Source organism: Leptinotarsa decemlineata, unplaced genomic scaffold, assembly GCF_025532065.1.
Source record: "Leptinotarsa decemlineata unplaced genomic scaffold, Ldec_3_MD MMD2_tig00004307_RagTag_RagTag, whole genome shotgun sequence".
NCBI classification, from domain to species: domain Eukaryota; kingdom Metazoa; phylum Arthropoda; class Insecta; order Coleoptera; family Chrysomelidae; genus Leptinotarsa; species Leptinotarsa decemlineata.
Genome location: NW_027412606.1, coordinates 15,768,892 through 15,787,369, shown reverse-complemented (window position 1 = coordinate 15,787,369; position 18,478 = coordinate 15,768,892). Strand labels below are relative to the sequence as shown.

Below are 18,478 nucleotides of genomic sequence, written 5' to 3'. Positions count from 1 at the left end.
TCGTTTTCCGATGGCATTTCAGGTTAGCTTCCCGAATTTCTGCTGCCGCAGTTGTCGGTTGATTGGTCAATCCACCAACACTGACAAAAAAACCCAAGTTGACTTGGGTGTCACACCAATAGGTGGTTCCACTTACGTTTCACTTGCGTTCACGCAGCTATTTTTATCAAGTACTTTCTTGGTTTTTCTCATTTTGCCTTCAATCGAGGACCGCCTGCCCGATACTGACGATGCCCAATAGGCTGAAACAGCTGTCTACCGCTGGCTCTCAAATTGAAATCAATATGGGAATGAGTGGTTTGAAACTCTGGCCATTGAAGAAGCCCACAAGAAGCCCCGAGTCTGGTTGAGATACGTGGACGACACCTTCATAATATGGAACCATGGGAATGCAGAACTAGACACCTTCCTGAAGCAAATCAACAACGTAAGTCCTTCCATCAATTTCACAATGAAGAAGGACGTCCACAACGAGTTGCCATTCTTAGAAGTATTGGTAAAGAGAACCGACACTGAATGGGGAACATCTGTATATCGAAAACCCATTCACAGTATCTGAACCAGGAATCCAACCTGCATCAATCGACTAAAAGACGAATCATCAAGACTCTACTAAACCGTGCTTTCGGGCTCTGTAATATAAAGGAAGGTATCGAAAAGGAAATAGGCATCATCAAAAATTACCTTCAACGGCATGGTTACTCCAAAGTGATGGTGGAACAGGCTTCAGCTAGAATACAGCAAGCGCTCCCTACATCAGAGGATTTTCGGAAAGGATAAGAAGGATTGGGTCCAAATATAACTCTGCCAAATATAAATAAATATAACTCTGCCAGTGCGGATAATCGTACTTCGGTGAAACTAAGAGGCCATTGAAAGTTCGCATTGCCGAGCATAAGAAACACACACACAGCGAGGAGAAACGAGCAAATCAGGAACAGCAGAGCATGTTTGGACTCATCAATATAACATCAAGTGGGCTCAAGCTGAAATCGTCCACAAGGTGGAACACTGGTTTAGGAGAAAATTCAAAGAAGCCACATATATGTTGTCCAACAACGCATTTAGCCAAACTAGCATACAGATACGCAACATATGGAAACCTCTAATCAAGCGGAACACGACCAACTCCCGCCAAATGGTTAGTTTCCGTTAAAACCGATAAAGTGGAGAGAGATAAGAGGACGATTGTGGATACTAACAATCGAAACGTCGTGAAGTAACTTGGTTCGATGTCTTTTTCATCGCTATTTCAGTTTTTTTGCTTAATATAATTGTTATTTTCAGCTAACCTTTTTAATTTTTTTTACATATTTTTTCGGGGTTTTCAAATCAATTCATATCTTATTAGATGATGAAAGTCCGGACTAATGAAATGCACCATGAAACATTGTCAACCACCTTCAAATAATTTTACTACTTTACAAAAAAACTTCATATTTCAAAGAAACCTTTTTTAAACTGATGGTTTTTCAATTTTTCCATTTTTTTATGATGAAGCAAAGTTATTACGATTTATCCCAATAAACATAAATATAGTGTTATAGTTTGTCCAGAGCTTCAAACACTTTCAAATAGATGAGTAAGGCTAGAGAAACAACAATGTAGAGCAATAGTTAAAATACAGTGCTTTTCAGATAAAAGTATCCACCTTTAATAACTTTTGTAATACTGGTATTTAGGAAAAATCCAAAACACGTCAATTTATGTTGGAAGGGGCAAGCATTATGGCTTATTTAAACTTACTGGAAAAGCCACCCCCTCACCCCTAGCATCATTTTTTTTTTTTTAATTACTTCTCATATTTTTTATGTAAAATTTGGATACTCCTCTTTGAGCTGATTTCAAAAATGTATAATACTTGTAGGTTAAAGTGGTTAGTTTATGAGATAAACAATTTTTCTTTTAATAGCACAAATTTTACTTATTTTTTACTTTCACCTTATTTGCCTGTACTAAAATAGGTTGTACAACAGTTCAAACTCTTTAATCTGTTTAACTGTGCTATTTATTCTACTTCAAAAATCCAAACAACAAAAAACTCTACTTTTTATTAAAGTTTGACATTGTTAACTAGAATTTGTAGTCACTATTGATAGTGTACCTACTTTGATACATTATTTTTTTTGTTTCACTGGAATGGTTTACTCTTTGCAAGAAAGAATTGAAATTGTACGTTTATACTACCAAAATAATAATTGTGCAAGAACTGCTGCTAGAATATTTAACGAATTACATGACGGAAGACATGCAACTCATAAGTATGTAATTCAACTGATGGAGAAATTTACCACAACAGGGTCTGTTTGCAATAAAGTGCATAAGCGAGAGGGACTCGTAAATAACGAAGCAATCCAAGTGGCAATTTTAGGGCAAGTCAGCTTAGAGGCGTTGTCAACAATAAGTAGAGCGATTGGTGTTTCATCTTCTACAGTTTTCCGAGTTCTACATAAATTCAAGTACCACCCATACAAAGTTAAGTTGGTGCACGAGTTGAATGAAGATGATTTTGATCGTCGTCTAGAGTTTTGCGAATCAATTTATCAATAACAATCCACAATTGTTGAACAATATTTGCTTTTCTGATGAATGCTCATTTTCATTAAATGGCTTAGTAAATAGGCATAATTGTAGATATTGGGCTGAAAGTGATCCACATATTATGCGTGAATTCCATACACAACATCCCCAAAAGTTGAACGTTTGGTGTGGTATCCTAGGTGACCATATTGTTGTATTATAACAATAATAGAAAATGATGATAACCTTTTCGAAGATTTACTGGTATTGCAACAAGACGGAGCTCCCCCACACTATGCTATGCCTGTCCGACAATTTTTAAACGAAACATTCCCCGCTCGTTGGATAGGTAGAAGAGGACAGATGATGGAGTGGCCACCTAGGTCACCGGATTTAACACCCCTAGACTTCTTTTTATGGGGGTATTTAAAAACAAAAGTTTATGCTACCCAACCAGAATCTCTGGATGATTTACGAGAGAGGATAGAAAATGAATGTCGACAATTAAATCCAGCCGTATTAAGCAATGTCAGAGAGGCATTTCAAAATAGATTATACCATTGTATGGAAGTGAATGGTACTCATTTTGAACACTTATTGTAACTTCATAATAAATAGCACAGTTAAAAAGATTAAAGAGTTTGAACTGTTGTACAACCCATTTTATTACAGGCAAATAAGGTGAAAGTAAAAAATAAGTAAAATTTGTGCTATTAAAAGAAAAATTGTTTATCTCATAAACTAACCACTTTAACCTACAAGTATTATACATTTTTGAAATCAACTCAAAGAGGAGTATCCAAATTTTACATAAAAAATATGAGAAGTAATTTAAAAAAAAAGGGATGATGCTAGGGGTGAGGGGGTGGCTTCTCCAGTAAGTTTAAATAAGCCATAATGCTTGCCCCTTCCAACATAAATTGACGTGTTTTTGGATTTTTCCTAAATACCAGTATTACAAAAGTTATTAAAGGTGGATACTTTTATCTGAAAAGCACTGTATATTAATATAACATTCAACATTACATAAATGAATTTAACAAAATAATGCTCTAAGTTACAGCACTAATCTCCTATTTCCACTAGCTGCTGGCGTGCGAACTAGACTTACTGTGAGTCCAATCGAAATTCGGCCAGATATACAAATACCGCATTACAGTAACCGAGGAGCCGAGCTCAAACGTATCGTTTGATAATTTATGATTTAAACAAAAGGACAAACCAACAATGGTATGATAATTTAATGTTTGTAGATAAGAGTAATGATAACTTTTCTTTGTTTCACCTGCTCCATGCTTAATTTATTTTTTAATATATCTCAACCCCTCCCTTCGGTTCGGCAGTAGTCCGAATCAACTGTCAGTTGAATATTATGTAATAGTAGTACTTACTCAGAAACATTCGTGAAACAAACATGTTTGATATAAACTCCCGGAGGTTCATAACTGGACACTAGGGCAGCAAGTGCAGCTTGATCTTCCGGAGACAGTCTTATCGTTTCAACTCTCTGAACTCGATCTTGGTGGAAACCAAAGCCGTTTCTGATACTCAGTCGCCTTAGCAATTCCATCAGTGTTTGGGACCCCACCTTAGGAACGCGATTGAAGAATATTATGTTCCTTTTTGCTTTTCTTGTGTTGTTCAGTCGTATAGGCTGAAGAGATGCCATCTGTAAATTTGAATGATAAACTTCACCTATGATAGACAACTTTCATTATTCAAATTCAAAAGCAACGATATATTAGTAGTATCAATATACAGACGAATTAATAACTAAGTAATTTAAGGATGTTGATTAACTGTTTGAAAGACGAAAATTGCAATTTTTACTATCGTTTAGAAAACTATAATACTTTGTTGTTCAAATAATGAATATTCATGAGATAACTCGAACATTCCTTTTGAATGCCATCAATGTCTCATGTGTTTCTTGAGACAAAGTTTAGAGATATGTTTGAGATTATCCTTAGTTCAATAAGACATGCAATTGATTGGATATCCTCTGCTCCCTGTCATTAATGATGCATTTGCAAATATTCGCAACGTAAAATAAAACCCATAATGATGCAAACCCAAAAGGCGGTCATACATTATTCAAAATATTCTTCAAATACTCATTGTTTGAGCTCTAACTCAAACTAAAAAGATATTTAATTGAAAATTACCTGAAGCTAGCTCACAAGCATGGACCATCCATCAAAGAGGAGGTGTATGCTTTCTCGTTGTTGAGATGGATCAGATCAAGGAATAAAGTATTCAATACTTTTGATATGAGTAATTAATTCAACAATAAATTTGTGTATGGGTTAAATTTATTAAATGGGAAAATAAAACCTTGAGGTCTAAATACCCCTGTTCATACATATGGGTAGGAGTATTCCTTACAGTAACTCAAATACATTTCAAAATGCATTTATTTAGCCCCATCCAGCCCCAGATAATAAAATAATTAAAATATAGATACGCAAATTATTATGATTTCTAATCTTTTGGTAGACAAAGCCTCAGTGCAACGCAAAATCTTTCTTGAACAGGAATCGCCTTCTTCCTATTGGTATCACGTTTCGTTATCAGAGGGCCTATTTTATTGATTAGGAACTCAAAGTCAACAGCGGACATTCTACAAAAACTTTCGAATTTTTCTGAAGGTTCTCGTTTGAGGTCCTGTAGCATATGGGTGGCGCTATATCTACAAAAAAGATTTATATATTTTTTTTCACTTTCTGTATCTAGAATGCTGTTTTAGTAAAAGTTAACTATAGGTACTGTCTCGATCTTTATTTAATGGAACCATCAATCATCTTCTCCTCCTTTTTCTTTTTAATTTAATTAAATAAGCAGAGCTCATCACAACAAACGCCGCTGAAGCAACAAAGAGATTTTCCAGACGACCGCTATCCATATTGACTACCACACCACTGATTCTTTGTTAAGGTTTTAAGCCAAATGATCGCGCTCGTGTACTTATACATTGTACACGTCGTGTGAGCGCCCTACTTGCCATCGCAATTCGCAAAGCTCGTATACTTGCCAAGTACGCAAATAATTGCGTATTTGTCAAGCACACGAGTCGTTTGAGCCCGGCTTTAGAATAGTCCGGTAATTTTTTGCCGCATGTTTAATAAACACCCTATACGGGGCTATTCAAGTGGATGCATGGGAATCTCGTAAACGATATAAGATATAGAATCGGTTGAATTGTAGCCAAGTTTTTATAGTCAGGTACTATTGGTTGACACAAAACAATCAACTTCTGCTCTTACGAAGATATAAAGCAAAATTTTGTTTTAAGTTTAACTTATTTATGCGCACTTGACTTGGGAAGTAAGCTGGTGATTGTGTGACGGGAGCGTTACAAAAAGTTTGATCGGGCGAGGTTAACGGAAATTGAGATGGAGGTATAAGTTAGTGAGAGATAGAATTACGTTTCGTATATCTAAGACTGAGTTCAGGCCTATTGTCTGCATCACACTATAGGACTGTTGGAGTAGGAGAGAGTAGTTCGTTTGTGAGTTTGCTAGGGTTACGCGAACGGTGATTTCTTGATTATTTAATAATATTGGTACTGGATATAGCCTGTAAAGTCGCCAGGAGTTCGGATCCCCTTCTCTGCATGCTCCGTGACCATGAAAGAGAAGGATTTTGAGCATTTCTCTTCGGTTTAGTTTTCGACACTGAACGAGGTGACCACAACTCTGTCACCGAGATGGAACCCGTTCAGCAAAAAGCTCATAATAAAGCCGCAGAGATCACCTCACCTCTGGGAAACACAAGGATAAGCCAATGCATGGGGTCTTCTTCAATAACATTGAAGACCTTGTCTTATCAAAGGGCTTGACTTTCGCTTTCCTCAGGTCGAGTGAGCTGAAGTCGGAAACTGAGGGGTTCATCATGGCTTGCCAGGGTGGTGTCTTCAACACCTCAGTTTACCGCAATCGCGTGATGGGTAGAGAGGTTCCTGACACAAGGTACAGGGCCTGCCGCGAGGCGCCCGAGACCCTAATGCACTTGCTATCAGCATGTCCAGCGTATGCGGTCTCGGCCTATATCCATCGGCATAACGTAGCCCTAAGAGTGCAAAATTACCATCTACAGTGCTCTTACGGTATTGACGAGACACCGGTGTTGCCCTACGCTACGGGGGATATTGAATCCGTTGTGGGGAACGAGAAGCGCCGAATTTATTGGAATTATTTGTTCCTCAGGCTCATGCAAGGTAATAAGCCTGATGTAGTCCTTCTCGATCACCAGAGCAAGACGATATTGGTCATAGAATTTGCAGCTCCTGGCGAGACGAATATCGTCCGAAAAGAGTAGGAAAAACGAATGAAATATCGAGATTTTCTCTTCGAACTCCGCAGACTCTATCCAGACCACTCTGTCAAGATGGTTGTTCTGATTATTGGAGTCCTTGGTGGAATGATGCTCTCTTTACTCTCAAATCTTAAAATCATACCGGCTTGCCGCACTATGGCAGAAATCTTAGCCGCACAGATGCAGAAGGCTGTCATTCTTGGCTCACTGCGCTTGCTCAGGGCACATGATTATCGGACCCAATGATCACTTATCCCACAGTGTGGGGAGTGGTCATTGGTTGATAATGCCGGCGCGCCCTCCTGAATGTATCGGGGCTTCGGGGGATAGGGCCTTACTACCGCACACTACGGTAAAAAAATTATAATAATAAATAAGCCACTAACACCCTTGGCTTTTGATGAGTTACCCACTTACCCGAGCAACTGGTGCAAAACCAGACCGGCAGCCCAGGAGCAACCGGGAAGGAGAACACTACCTGAAATGAAATAATAGTGAAATAAAATACGAGTAGAAATAAAACATACAGAAAAAGCTATCCAAAGACGGGAACCTGCAAGAGAAAACGAATCTACCTATAGAAGTAATTATGGAATTATTAGAATGCTGTGTACGAAACTGTTATTTCCAACTGAAATATATATATATATATATATATATATATATATATATATATATATATATATATATATATATATATAGGGATGACTCACTAAACATCCCAAGGATTTGGAAATCAATAATTAAAAACAACCACCAAAGACAACCACAAATTGATAATGAATCATCGCAGGTAGGAGAACCGCCAGAAGACATTCACAACCCTCAGGTAGAAAAACAGGTAGGAGAACTACCAAAAGCCATCAACAACCGTCAGGTAGGAAAACAGGTAACAAATCCATACAACTTACGCAAGCGAAACCATATAAAAACACCACAAGAAGAACCTAACATCAGTTACACCTCTCGAAGCGAAGCAGTATCTCGTCTTGATAATGCCATCTGAGATGATGGCGAAACGTCGACTATCGAATAGTACCCAACGGATGAACACCCGGAAGAACAACACATCATATTCTAGCATCCGTGAAAACCTGCATTGTAATATATATATATATATATATATATATATATATATATATATATATATATATATATATATATATATATATATATATATATAGTGGTTTGAAACTCTGGCCATTGAAGAAGCCCACAAGAAACCTCGAGTCTGGTTGAGATTTGTTGACGACACCTTCATAATATGGAACCATGGGAACACTGAACTAGACGCCTTTCTGAAAAACATCAACAGCGTGAGACCTTTCATCACTTTCACAATGGAAATAAACAAAGAATTGCCATTCTTAGACGTTTTGGTGAAGAGGACCGATACTAAGTGGGAAACATCTGTATACCGAAAACCCACTCACACGGGACAGTATCTGAACCACGATTCCAACCACTATCAATTAACTAAAAGAGGAATCATCAAGACTCTATTAGACCGTGCTTTCGGGCTCTGTAACAGGAAGGAAGGTCTCGAGAAAGAACTAGACATCATCAAAAATGATCTTCAACAGAATGGCTACTACAAAGCGATGGAAGAAAAGATTTTGGCTAACAGAGAGCAGAAGCCTAGCAAGGAAGAGAAGCCGTCACAACCAGTGCTTGCACTTCCCTACATCAGAGGATTATCGGAGAGGATAAGCAGAATTGGTTCCAAGTACAACATCAGAACATGCTTCAGATCCGATAACACTATCCGTAGCAGCCACATGAAAACCAGGCCACCAAACGCAGACTGCGATTCCAAGAATTGCATTTACCGGATACCCTGTGAGTGCGGAAAATTCTATATTGGTTAAACTAAGAGGCGATTGAATGTTCGCATTGTCGAGCACAAGAAACATACACAGCGAAGAGAAACCAGCAAATCATCAACATAACATCGAGTGGTCCCAAGCTGAGGTCTTAAACACAGAGGAACATTGGTTTAGGAGAAAATTCAAAGAAGCCGCATACATGTTCTCCAACAACGTATTCAGCCAAACGGTCATCTCCCACTGAACCAGTGAATCGGATAAAATGGAAAGCGGAGATAAGTGAAAGTACTCGATTGACCCATAAATAGTCATCTCTAGGAGGAATCAGTCCAGTCATCACCCGAAGACAATTGTGGATACTAACAAACAAAACGTCGTGAACTAAATTGGCTTAAAATCTCTTAAATTTTTTATTTTTATCTTTATTTTCATTTTGTATTTCTTTATTTTTTTTATTCAATTGTTTTATTTTTACTTGTATTTTATTTCACCATTATTCCATTCGGCATTTCTCGTTCCCCACAACGGATTCAATATCCCCCGTAGCGCGATTGCGGTAAACTAAGGTGTTGAAGACACCATTCTGGCAAGCCATAATGAACCCCTCAGTTTCTGACTTCAGCCCACTCGACCTGAGAAAAGCGAAAGTTAGGCGCTTTGATAAGCCAAGCTCTTCAATGTTATCGAAGAAGACCCCATGCATTGGCTTATCCTTGTGTTTCCCCAGAGGTGAGGTGATCTCTGCGGCTTTATTATGAGCTTTTTACTGAACGATTCCATCTCGGTGACAGAGTTGTGGTCACCTCGTTCAGTGTCGAAAACTGAACCGAGTTCATCAGCTGCCCGGGCAGCTACCCTGAAGAGAAATGCTCAAATTCCTGCTCTCTCATGGTCACGGAGCATGCAGAGAAGGGGATCCGGAATCCTGCGACTTTACAGGCTATATCGAGTACCATTCTGTCATGTAGACACTCCAAACTCAAAAGTCCACGGCCCCACGACATGTTATTATTTTTATTATTATTAAATAATCAAGAAATCACCGTTCGCGTAACCCTAGCAAACTCACAAACGAACTACTCTCTCTTGCTCCAACAGTCCTATAGTGCGATGCAGACAATAGGCCTGCACATAGTCTTAGATATACGAAACGTAATTCAATCTCTTTCTATCTTCACTAACTTATACCTCCATCTCAAATTCCGTTCACCTCGGCCGATCAAACTTTTTGTAACGCTCCCGTCACACATTCACCAGCTTACTTCCCGAATCAAGAAAAATTCTGCTTTATATCTTCGGAAGAGCATAAGTTGATTGTTTTGTGTCAACCAATAGTACCCGACTATAAAAACTTGGCTACAATTCAACCGACTCTATATCTTATATCGTTTACGAGATTCCCAGGCATCCACTTGAATAGTCCCGTATAGGGTGTTTATTAAACATGCGGCAAAAAATTACCGGACTATTCTAAAGCCGGGCTCAAACGACTCGTGTACTTGACAAATATGCAGTTATTTGCGTACTTGGCAAGTATACGAGCTTTGCGAATTGCTATGGCAAGCAGGGCGCTCACACGACGTGTACAATGTACAAGTACTCGAGCGCGAACATTTGGCTTAAAACCTTGATAAAGAATCAGTGGTGTGGCGGTCAATATGGATAGCGGTCGTCTGGAAAATATCTTTGTTGCTTCAGCGGCGTTTGTTATGATGAGCTCTGCTTATTTAATTAAATTAAAAAGAAAGAGGAGAAGAAGATGGTGGATGGTTTCGTTAAATAAAAGTCGAGACAGGTAAGTACCTACAGTTAACTTTAACTAAAACAGCATTCTAGATACAGAAAGTGAAAAAAAAATATATAAATCTTTTTTGTAGATATAGCGCCACCCATATGCTACAGGACCTCAAACGAGAACCTTCAGGAAAATTCGAAAATTTTTGTAGAATGTCCGCTGTTGACTTTGAGTTCCTACTCAATAAAATAGGCCCTCTGATAACGAAACGTGATACCAATAAAAGGAAGGCGATTCCTGTTCAAGAAACATTTTGCGTTGCACTGAGATTTTTTGCTATAGGTGACAGTTTTAAAATTTTATCTTATCTATGCAAAATGTCACCACAAACAGTATCCACCTGCGTTTTTGAAGAATGCAATGCATCATGCTAGGTTCTGCAGGATCAAATAAAAGTAAGTATCTACAATTATGTTTTCATATCCTTTTAATTCTATCATCAATAATCATAAAGTCATTCTTAACTGAAACTAATACGGTGATGTAACCATAAAATCATTGTTAACTGAAACTATTACGGTGAGTATACATAATTACTACATCATTGTTAAATGAAACTAATACAGTGAAGATTGTGGGGTAGGTACAAAATTGCTGCGTTCCTGTTGAGCTGTAGCTGAGTTGGCTTCGATCTGGTACTCTGGCGATGGATAGTAATTTGCTCACAGTGTAGAAGGTGGTCGTGAAAGGAATGGGACATAAGTGTGATCTGAAGATGGATGGGATTCATAAAGAAGAGTATGCTTGTGAAACTTGGGAGTCTGGATGTGCAAGAGGAGCTTGTCGAACCAAAGTATGAATTGGAGGTGCTGCAGTTACGGCAGAAAGTTATGTAAAAGTAGTACAAGAAGGTTGTTCGGTACTAATCGAGGTTCTATTGTTTGAATAAGACATCTGATTTGTGCGAGAAGGATAGTGTTGAGGAAGATTATTAGTGGCATACTGTTGCTGCGATCGTTTCTCCATATGCCTCAGTGTAGCCCTGAACAATAAATTATCAATGTCATTCATTACTACAATTCGATCCATTTCATCGAAAGCTTCTAATTTCTCAGCAACCAACCAATAACAACCAATAAACATGGCAAAGGGTATGTTTTGGTTGTTCAGTGTTTACAGCTGTTTTGAATATCTTATACGCTTCATCCATACGATTTTCAGCTACATCTACAGCCTTTCTTTTTTTATTTTTGGCAGTATGTGTTGGTGCCTTGAATTGTGTTTGTGAAGTGATATTACACAGCCCTGCCTGTGTGTTTGGATTTAAAGTTTCAGTAGACATGTCTGCTTCATTGGTTTCGTCATGGGTTTCGTCAGAGGTGACAAATGGTTCAGTTTCTTCGTAGATATTCTCAGTACTGTCATCTTCCGTGGTGTTCAAATTTTCCAACTCTTAGAAGAAAGCACATCAATTAATTCGAAAAAGTTAGTTCCTAATTATGTATATTTGTTGCAGATGCCAAAATCTTCGCAAGAATGGAAGCAAATGAACAGTGGAGCATAATTTTACAATTACAAGCAAACATTCAGTGTAGTTTTCGTGGCGCTAGTTGATGCTAATTACTTTTTACATTCGTGGACGTTGGATGTCAAGGTCGTATCAGCGACGGTGGTGTGTTTCGTAATACCATTTTATTTAAAAAACTTGAAGAAAATGCTTTGATGATTCCTGAAGATGAACCACTACCTAATTACACTCGCACACCTTATCCATATGTATTCGACGCAGACGATGCTTTGCTTTAGGGACCCATTTATTAAAAAAATACCACGGACTTCATGTGAAAGGCAGCGATGAAAGAATTTTTATTATCGCTTATCACGTGCTCGACGTATTGTTGAAAATGTATTTGGGATACCTACTAGCATCGGTTTTAAGAGTTTTTAGAGCACCTATGTTACTTGAACCAGACAAAGTATCGATGAAAGTCATGACATGCTGTCACACTTTATTCACCACCAGATACTTTTGATACGGAAAAGGACGGTCAAACTTTGCCTGGCACGTGGCGTCACGGTAACCAAAATATGTCATCGTTCCTGCCACTCAAAAAGTCACCAAGAACGGACGTGAAGCTCAAGAAATACGAAATTAATTTTGCAAATATTTTAAACCAACAGGAAGGGTCTCATGGCAAGACAGTTATTGTTGAAGTCTCATATTATTAATAATGTATGATATTAATAAAAAGGTATATTTTTACTTACCTCTGTGTTTTGGGTATTTCTGGGTTCACATATGCCGTGTAAAAATCTGGCCATTTTTTCGAACGCAAACCAAGTAGGCCTACAAACTTCTACGTCGCCGGATCCAGTTCCAGATGTAGCCTTAACTTTTTTTAATGAGAGGCCGAAATGTGGCCATTAGCGAAACATTTTTTTTTCTTCAGTTCATTTATAGTACACTGGACAGATATGTTATCTTGTATTCTTTTCCACGCATCATTAACTGCATTACGATTTTTATGGTGTTTATGTTCAGCCATCCAAATGATCGGCTCATTTTCATAAAAATCAAGAAATTCCAAAACAATTTGTCCACTCCATTTCAATTTTTGAAACAAACAGAAACAAAATGTCTGTACGCTTCTGCTAGGCCTTGAAAACTATTGAATAGTCGCAGTAACAGCCAATTATTTGTGCATTTCGTTTGAGCTCCTATACAAGTATAGACAAGTGTGTACTTGGGAAGTAAACGAATAATCGTGATTCCTTTGACTCGGGCCATTTTTACCTACCACAAATGGAATACCAACGAGTGACAAATAATTGTACAAGTAACCCACTCACACGACATGGCAAGTAAACGCAAGTAACGATTATTCGCCAACTACACCAGTCGTTTGCGCCCGGCTTAAGGGTATGTTGTCCTTCGATGATTTTTGATAGAGCGTTTTGTTTCGAAGATAAGAGGGGCGAAACAAAATTCGACAATAATAATTTTGGTAATTTTAAAATTATTACCGTAGCCGAAATAAAAAGAGGCTTAGCGTACTACAGGACCTACCAAGTACCTAATAAAAAACTAATAATTCCGTTTGTACCTATCAACAACATTCCGATTACTACAAACGGCTGCAGACTTTCAATTTGAACAGTATGTCTCGTAAGTGATCCTGGTGTTTTTGAAAGAGTTCGGGAGTCGATGAGGTAAATATTGGAATCTTGCATCCGAGCGGGGGTCGTCATTTTCAACAGTTCTTGTAGATTAAGAAAATTTACATGTAATTTTTGGTAATAAATTGTTATTATCGAAATTCTTTTTCGGTACGTATCTTAGAAAGAAAGCGCCCTATCAAAAATCATCAAAAGACAAAATATCCTTAAAATAGTTCAAGGATTAGTCCCTTAAGTTTTTGCCGCATGTTTAATAAACACCCTGTATATTGCCGTCTACTCACCTCTCCTGTACTCTCTAATAATTTCATAGTAGCTTTAACTCCAGTTTCTCCAGCAGGACCGGTTTCACCTGAAAAATATTTGAGATTAGAGATTTGATGCATCATTGCTGTCAATATAAATGATTCATTTCAATTTATTAAAATGATGGATGAAAATTGCATGTCGATTCATATTCTGTGATATGGTATGGGTGTAAATTTTTAAAAATTGATCGCGATTGAACTTTTCAATTTGTTGTGACTTTCACTTGTTAGAGTACTTAGAACTAGATTTAATTTTAACAGAATTCGATGGTAGCATTCAATAAAACATACCACAAGAGATTACTATCAACTCAAATTAGTATATATTTTTGAAATCTACTCTATGAATATCACCATGTGAAAACAATTTTAGCATCTGTATTGATGTCCTTCAAACAAGCAGATTCATTTTTGAGATATCACCCTTTAAGGAAACAAGAAAATGAAGGAAACGTCAATTATTCTGGTATTGAATATTGTTCTGAATTATCCCCTAAAAAAATACGCTGATCGACGCTGGTCTTCCACGATCGACTGCGACTTGATCGAGGTCACGCTCAGCCCTACTTCTCTTTCTCTCTCTCTATTTCTCGATATTTCTGAAATGCCGCATCTATTTGAAAATCGTTCCAGGCCTTCAAAGACTTCCATCGAGATATGTCAGCATTACCACGACACAGGGCAGCAGTTTAGTTAGAAAAATGCAGTGTGAAGTGAGCTAATAAGAACAGACATTTGAGCATTAGTCTGAAGTTCAGGTAGAGTTTTTGTATTGTATAAGAAATATAGTAGTAAAATCAAATTTAGTTTGATTGTACAGTATGGTCAATTATTGTCGAACCCACGAATAAAATGTAAAATTTGGTGTCAGAAGTAGATTATTTGTTTTTCCTGTTTTATGATGAAAATTTCAGAACACCCTAGTAATTCCACGATTACTTCAATAGGTAAGTTTTCTATCTTCCAGAACCTCGTCTTCGGATAGCGTCCTCTGTATGATTTGAAGTGCTTCTACGACAGGAAGAAAAAGCCCTCCTGAAACAACTACTTTCATATAAACATTGAATTGCACGGAAGAAAAATTCTTTCGAAACAAGTACTTTCATATGAACACTGAATTTCTCTACTCAGTATGTATTCCAAGCATTCGTTTTGAAATCAAAATCAGATATCATTCACAGGATTTCTACACAGTATAATGAATGAAAATTAAAAAATTTCACTTACATGGAACACTGTCATCCTCACTGGTAGACATCGATGTAAAGTACTCTTCAGTACCAATCTGGATAATAGTATAAAAAAAAACACACAATTCATTCATAAATTACGATTTTTTATGTCACGGAATAAGTTTGATCTACTTATGTCATCGATCACATCGTAATGACATTCATTCACGTGTTTGATTGAATCCCAGCCAAAAGGAATCTTGTTTTTGAATTGAAAGGGGTATATTTTTAGGAGTGACTAATTTTTGGGGATGACAATTTTTGGCTTTGTACTACTTACTCCATCTTGATACAAAAAAATGGGGGAATCTTCCAAAGAAAGGAAGAAAGCAATTAATTTCAAAAGAAGTACTACATAGAAGTGTAGATCATGCAAATAACTTTCAGACACACACTGGAAGAAAAAGCCCTATCGAAACCGCTACTTTCATATAAACATTGAATTATACGAAAGAAAAATATTTTCGAAACAAATACTTTTATATGAACAGTGAATTATACAAAAACACTTTTCTCTATTCTGTATGTATTCCAAACATTCGTTATGGAATTGATTCAGATACCATTCACAGGATTGCTACGTAATAGCAAGTAGTATATGTAAAAGGTAAAATTTTAATTACATGGAACACTGTCATCCTTACTGGTAGATATCCGATGTTTCGCCGTGAAACACTCGCCTTATCAGCTCTTCGCTCTTCAGTACCTACCAAATCTGGATAACATTATGAGAAAAAAACACTCAATTCATGCATAAAATACAACATCTCACGAAATTAGTTTAATCTACTCGTCATCGATGACAGAACATAATGACATTCATTCGCTTATTTGATTAAATTCCAGCCATAGGAATCTTGTTCAAATTGAAAGGGGTTAATTTTTAGAAGGAAATAATTTTTGGGAAAGCAAAGTTTTGGCTTTCTACTTTCCCGTCTTGATACAAAATATATGAGAATCTTCCAGAGTAAGAAAGGAAGAAATCAATTTTAAGATAGGGAAGTAGAAAGCCAAAGCCATCCTTTCACGAAATTTGAATGTTTGCGTTTTTTGATTTCCAGAGATAATTCAGCAGATTGAATTTTTATCCTTTATTTTCAAGTAACATGGAAAACGCAATAGGTTTGCTTGGACAAGTATTAGATCTGTCAAAAATCTCCGGCTACTAAAGAATTATCCTTTTGTAGTTAGCCAAATAACACATAAAATTCAGTCTTAACATTATATTGTAAGTACAGTTACAATTTATTGTTAGGTCCATGCACTGAGAAACTCAGTTTTAACTCAATTAAACAACAAAGGTCTGGCATTCGAAGGCTCTTAGATTATTTTACTCTGATTGAATGACTCGCCACGAGTTTCAAAACATGCTATTGAGAGAGCCCCAAGCAGTTTAAAGGAACGCATTTTCCATGAAATTGACATAAGACGTTAATACCCAGAACTCTTAAGTTCTTCGAGCTATGTGAGCGTTCTAAGCATGATTTTCATATGGCTGTCTTTCTCTCTCGCTGATCTGGTTGGTCCCTAGAGAAAATGAGAGGACATAGGAATACGTTAAGAATTCAAAAGCACCAACAAACTTCTTATATCCAAAACACACCTTTAACGATAGAACCTCAAATGTCATTTTCCTTTATTTTATCAACTGCCAATTATATCCTTGCAATTTGAATTTTAAAGAAAGACAGCTCGATTATAACGTATAACGAAAATCTTGAAAAGGTTTTTTTTACGTGATTTTACTTTATAGTTTTTATTTGAAAATACATTTTAAATAAACCGATTTGGTTTTCGGTGAGTAGGTATATGGAATAAGTTTTTAATTTGAAAATTAACATTTTTTCATTTCAGTGCACTTACAGGATTGTAGGTGCCGAAAATACCATAAAAATGGCAGATGTGTCGGTTCGGGTTGCAGTAAGAGTAAGGCCTCTAGTTTTTAGTGAAATTGAAAGAGGATGTAAGGAAATTCTCGAGGTTGTGGAGGAAAATGACCAAATTGTTGTAAAAAGCATAGATAAGGACAAGGCTTTCACTTACAATTATGTTTTGTCAGGACAATCCGAACAGATTGAGTTGTATAAAAGATGTGTCCAACCTTTAATTGAAAATCTGTTTAAGGTAAGCACTAATGATGGTAGAATAATATATCGTAGTTGAATAATGTATCATTTATTTGATGTTACCCTAAAATGGTTTTAGGGGTACAATGTTACTATCTTGGCGTACGGGCAAACTGGTTCAGGTAAAACACACTCGATGGGTACAGCATATACAGGTGAAGAAGATACAGGAATCATCCCAAGAGCCATAGCAGATATTTTTGAATTTGTTAACGACAATTTTGTATTTAACTTCACTGTAACTGTTTCATTTATGGAACTCTACCAGGAAGTTCTATATGATTTGCTCTCTACAAAAAGTAGGGATCAGTGTGTTGTTGAATTGAGAGAAGATCCTGTCAAAGGTAACCAACTTATTTAAGTCTTAAGGTAGAAATATGCAACCTAAATGACATTTTGTTGAACTAATATTTTTCATGAGTTCTTTGTAGTCCTGTCATATGCTTATTTGAATGATTTAAAGTTCATCTCGTTTAATTCATTGTTTCTATCTACCAAAATTGAATTCTAAAAACTGGAAGGTGTTTCAGTACATTTGGTGAGATGGTATGCTAATAGAACAAAAATGTCAAGTGTCATAACGAATATGTATGCATATATATTACTTTATGTTTGTTAGTTATTTAGTTATGAATACACTGACACATTACTTGATAAAAATTGAAACAGTAACCATGATGTCCATGGTAATTATATAATTTTCATAGTATCTTCACACTGTAGCTACATAGTGGCTTCATAAATTAAACTTTTGACACTAACTGATGAAGCTACTGTGTAGTGAAACTAGATCTTGAATAAAATTTATTGGGAAAATTGGATAATGCACGGATGGATAAATATTTAGTGTAACTTTAATTTAAGATGCACGTTTCCTTTTTCTTGTAATGAATCAAGTTCACTTTAAACCTAACCAAATCAGTATCTACAACCTACAAATCTTGATAAATTTATAAATAATAATAGGGTCTTTCAGGAATTCTCATTCCTGGATTAACCGAGGTTAAGGTTGAATCTGCTACCGATGTTTTGGAGGCACTTCAGAGGGGTTCTTGTAGAAGAGCTACTGGTTCTACTGCTATGAATTCCCAGAGTTCCAGAAGTCACGCTATATTTACTGTGAACATATCAATGCAGAATAAAGAAAATTGGTGAATATATTTTTCTGCACTAATTAGTATTTAACCAAAAGTCAATAAACAATTATTTTATCACTAATCTGTATTCTCTCTGATATTTC

The 18,478-nt window shown here is 36.7% G+C and overlaps 3 protein-coding genes across 8 annotated transcripts in view; 2 read left to right on the top strand and 1 right to left on the bottom strand.

Moving 5' to 3' along the window:
- Positions 1-18,478, bottom strand: part of pip (heparan sulfate 2-O-sulfotransferase pipe) — a 530,582-nt gene that overhangs the window by 17,988 nt on the left and 494,116 nt on the right. For all 4 annotated transcript variants that reach the window (XM_074179052.1, XM_074179053.1, XM_074179051.1 and 1 more), the window contains 2 exons: positions 13,857-13,924; positions 3,912-4,189 (listed from right to left, as the gene is read on the bottom strand). In XM_074179052.1, the coding sequence (XP_074035153.1) occupies positions 3,912-4,189; positions 13,857-13,924 (346 nt within the window). The remainder of the gene's footprint in view (positions 1-3,911; positions 4,190-13,856; positions 13,925-18,478) is intronic.
- Positions 9,190-12,662, top strand: LOC141483943 (uncharacterized). Its single transcript, XM_074179059.1, has 3 exons — positions 9,190-10,455; positions 10,538-10,850; positions 11,912-12,662. Exons 1-2 carry the CDS (start codon positions 10,319-10,321, stop codon positions 10,827-10,829), a joined length of 429 nt encoding a protein of 142 aa, XP_074035160.1. The 5' UTR covers positions 9,190-10,318; the 3' UTR covers positions 10,830-10,850; positions 11,912-12,662.
- Klp3A (kinesin-like protein 3A) overlaps positions 16,711-18,478 on the top strand; it is a 44,479-nt gene continuing 42,711 nt past the window's right edge. The window contains exons 1-4 of one of the 3 annotated variants that reach the window (XM_074179045.1): positions 16,711-16,913; positions 16,967-17,236; positions 17,318-17,582; positions 18,215-18,389. In XM_074179045.1, coding sequence (XP_074035146.1) covers positions 17,006-17,236; positions 17,318-17,582; positions 18,215-18,389 — 671 coding nt within the window. In that variant the 5' untranslated portion in view covers positions 16,711-16,913; positions 16,967-17,005. The remainder of the gene's footprint in view (positions 16,914-16,966; positions 17,237-17,317; positions 17,583-18,214; positions 18,390-18,478) is intronic. The other 2 variants (XM_074179044.1, XM_074179046.1) reach the window with 2 other exon arrangements.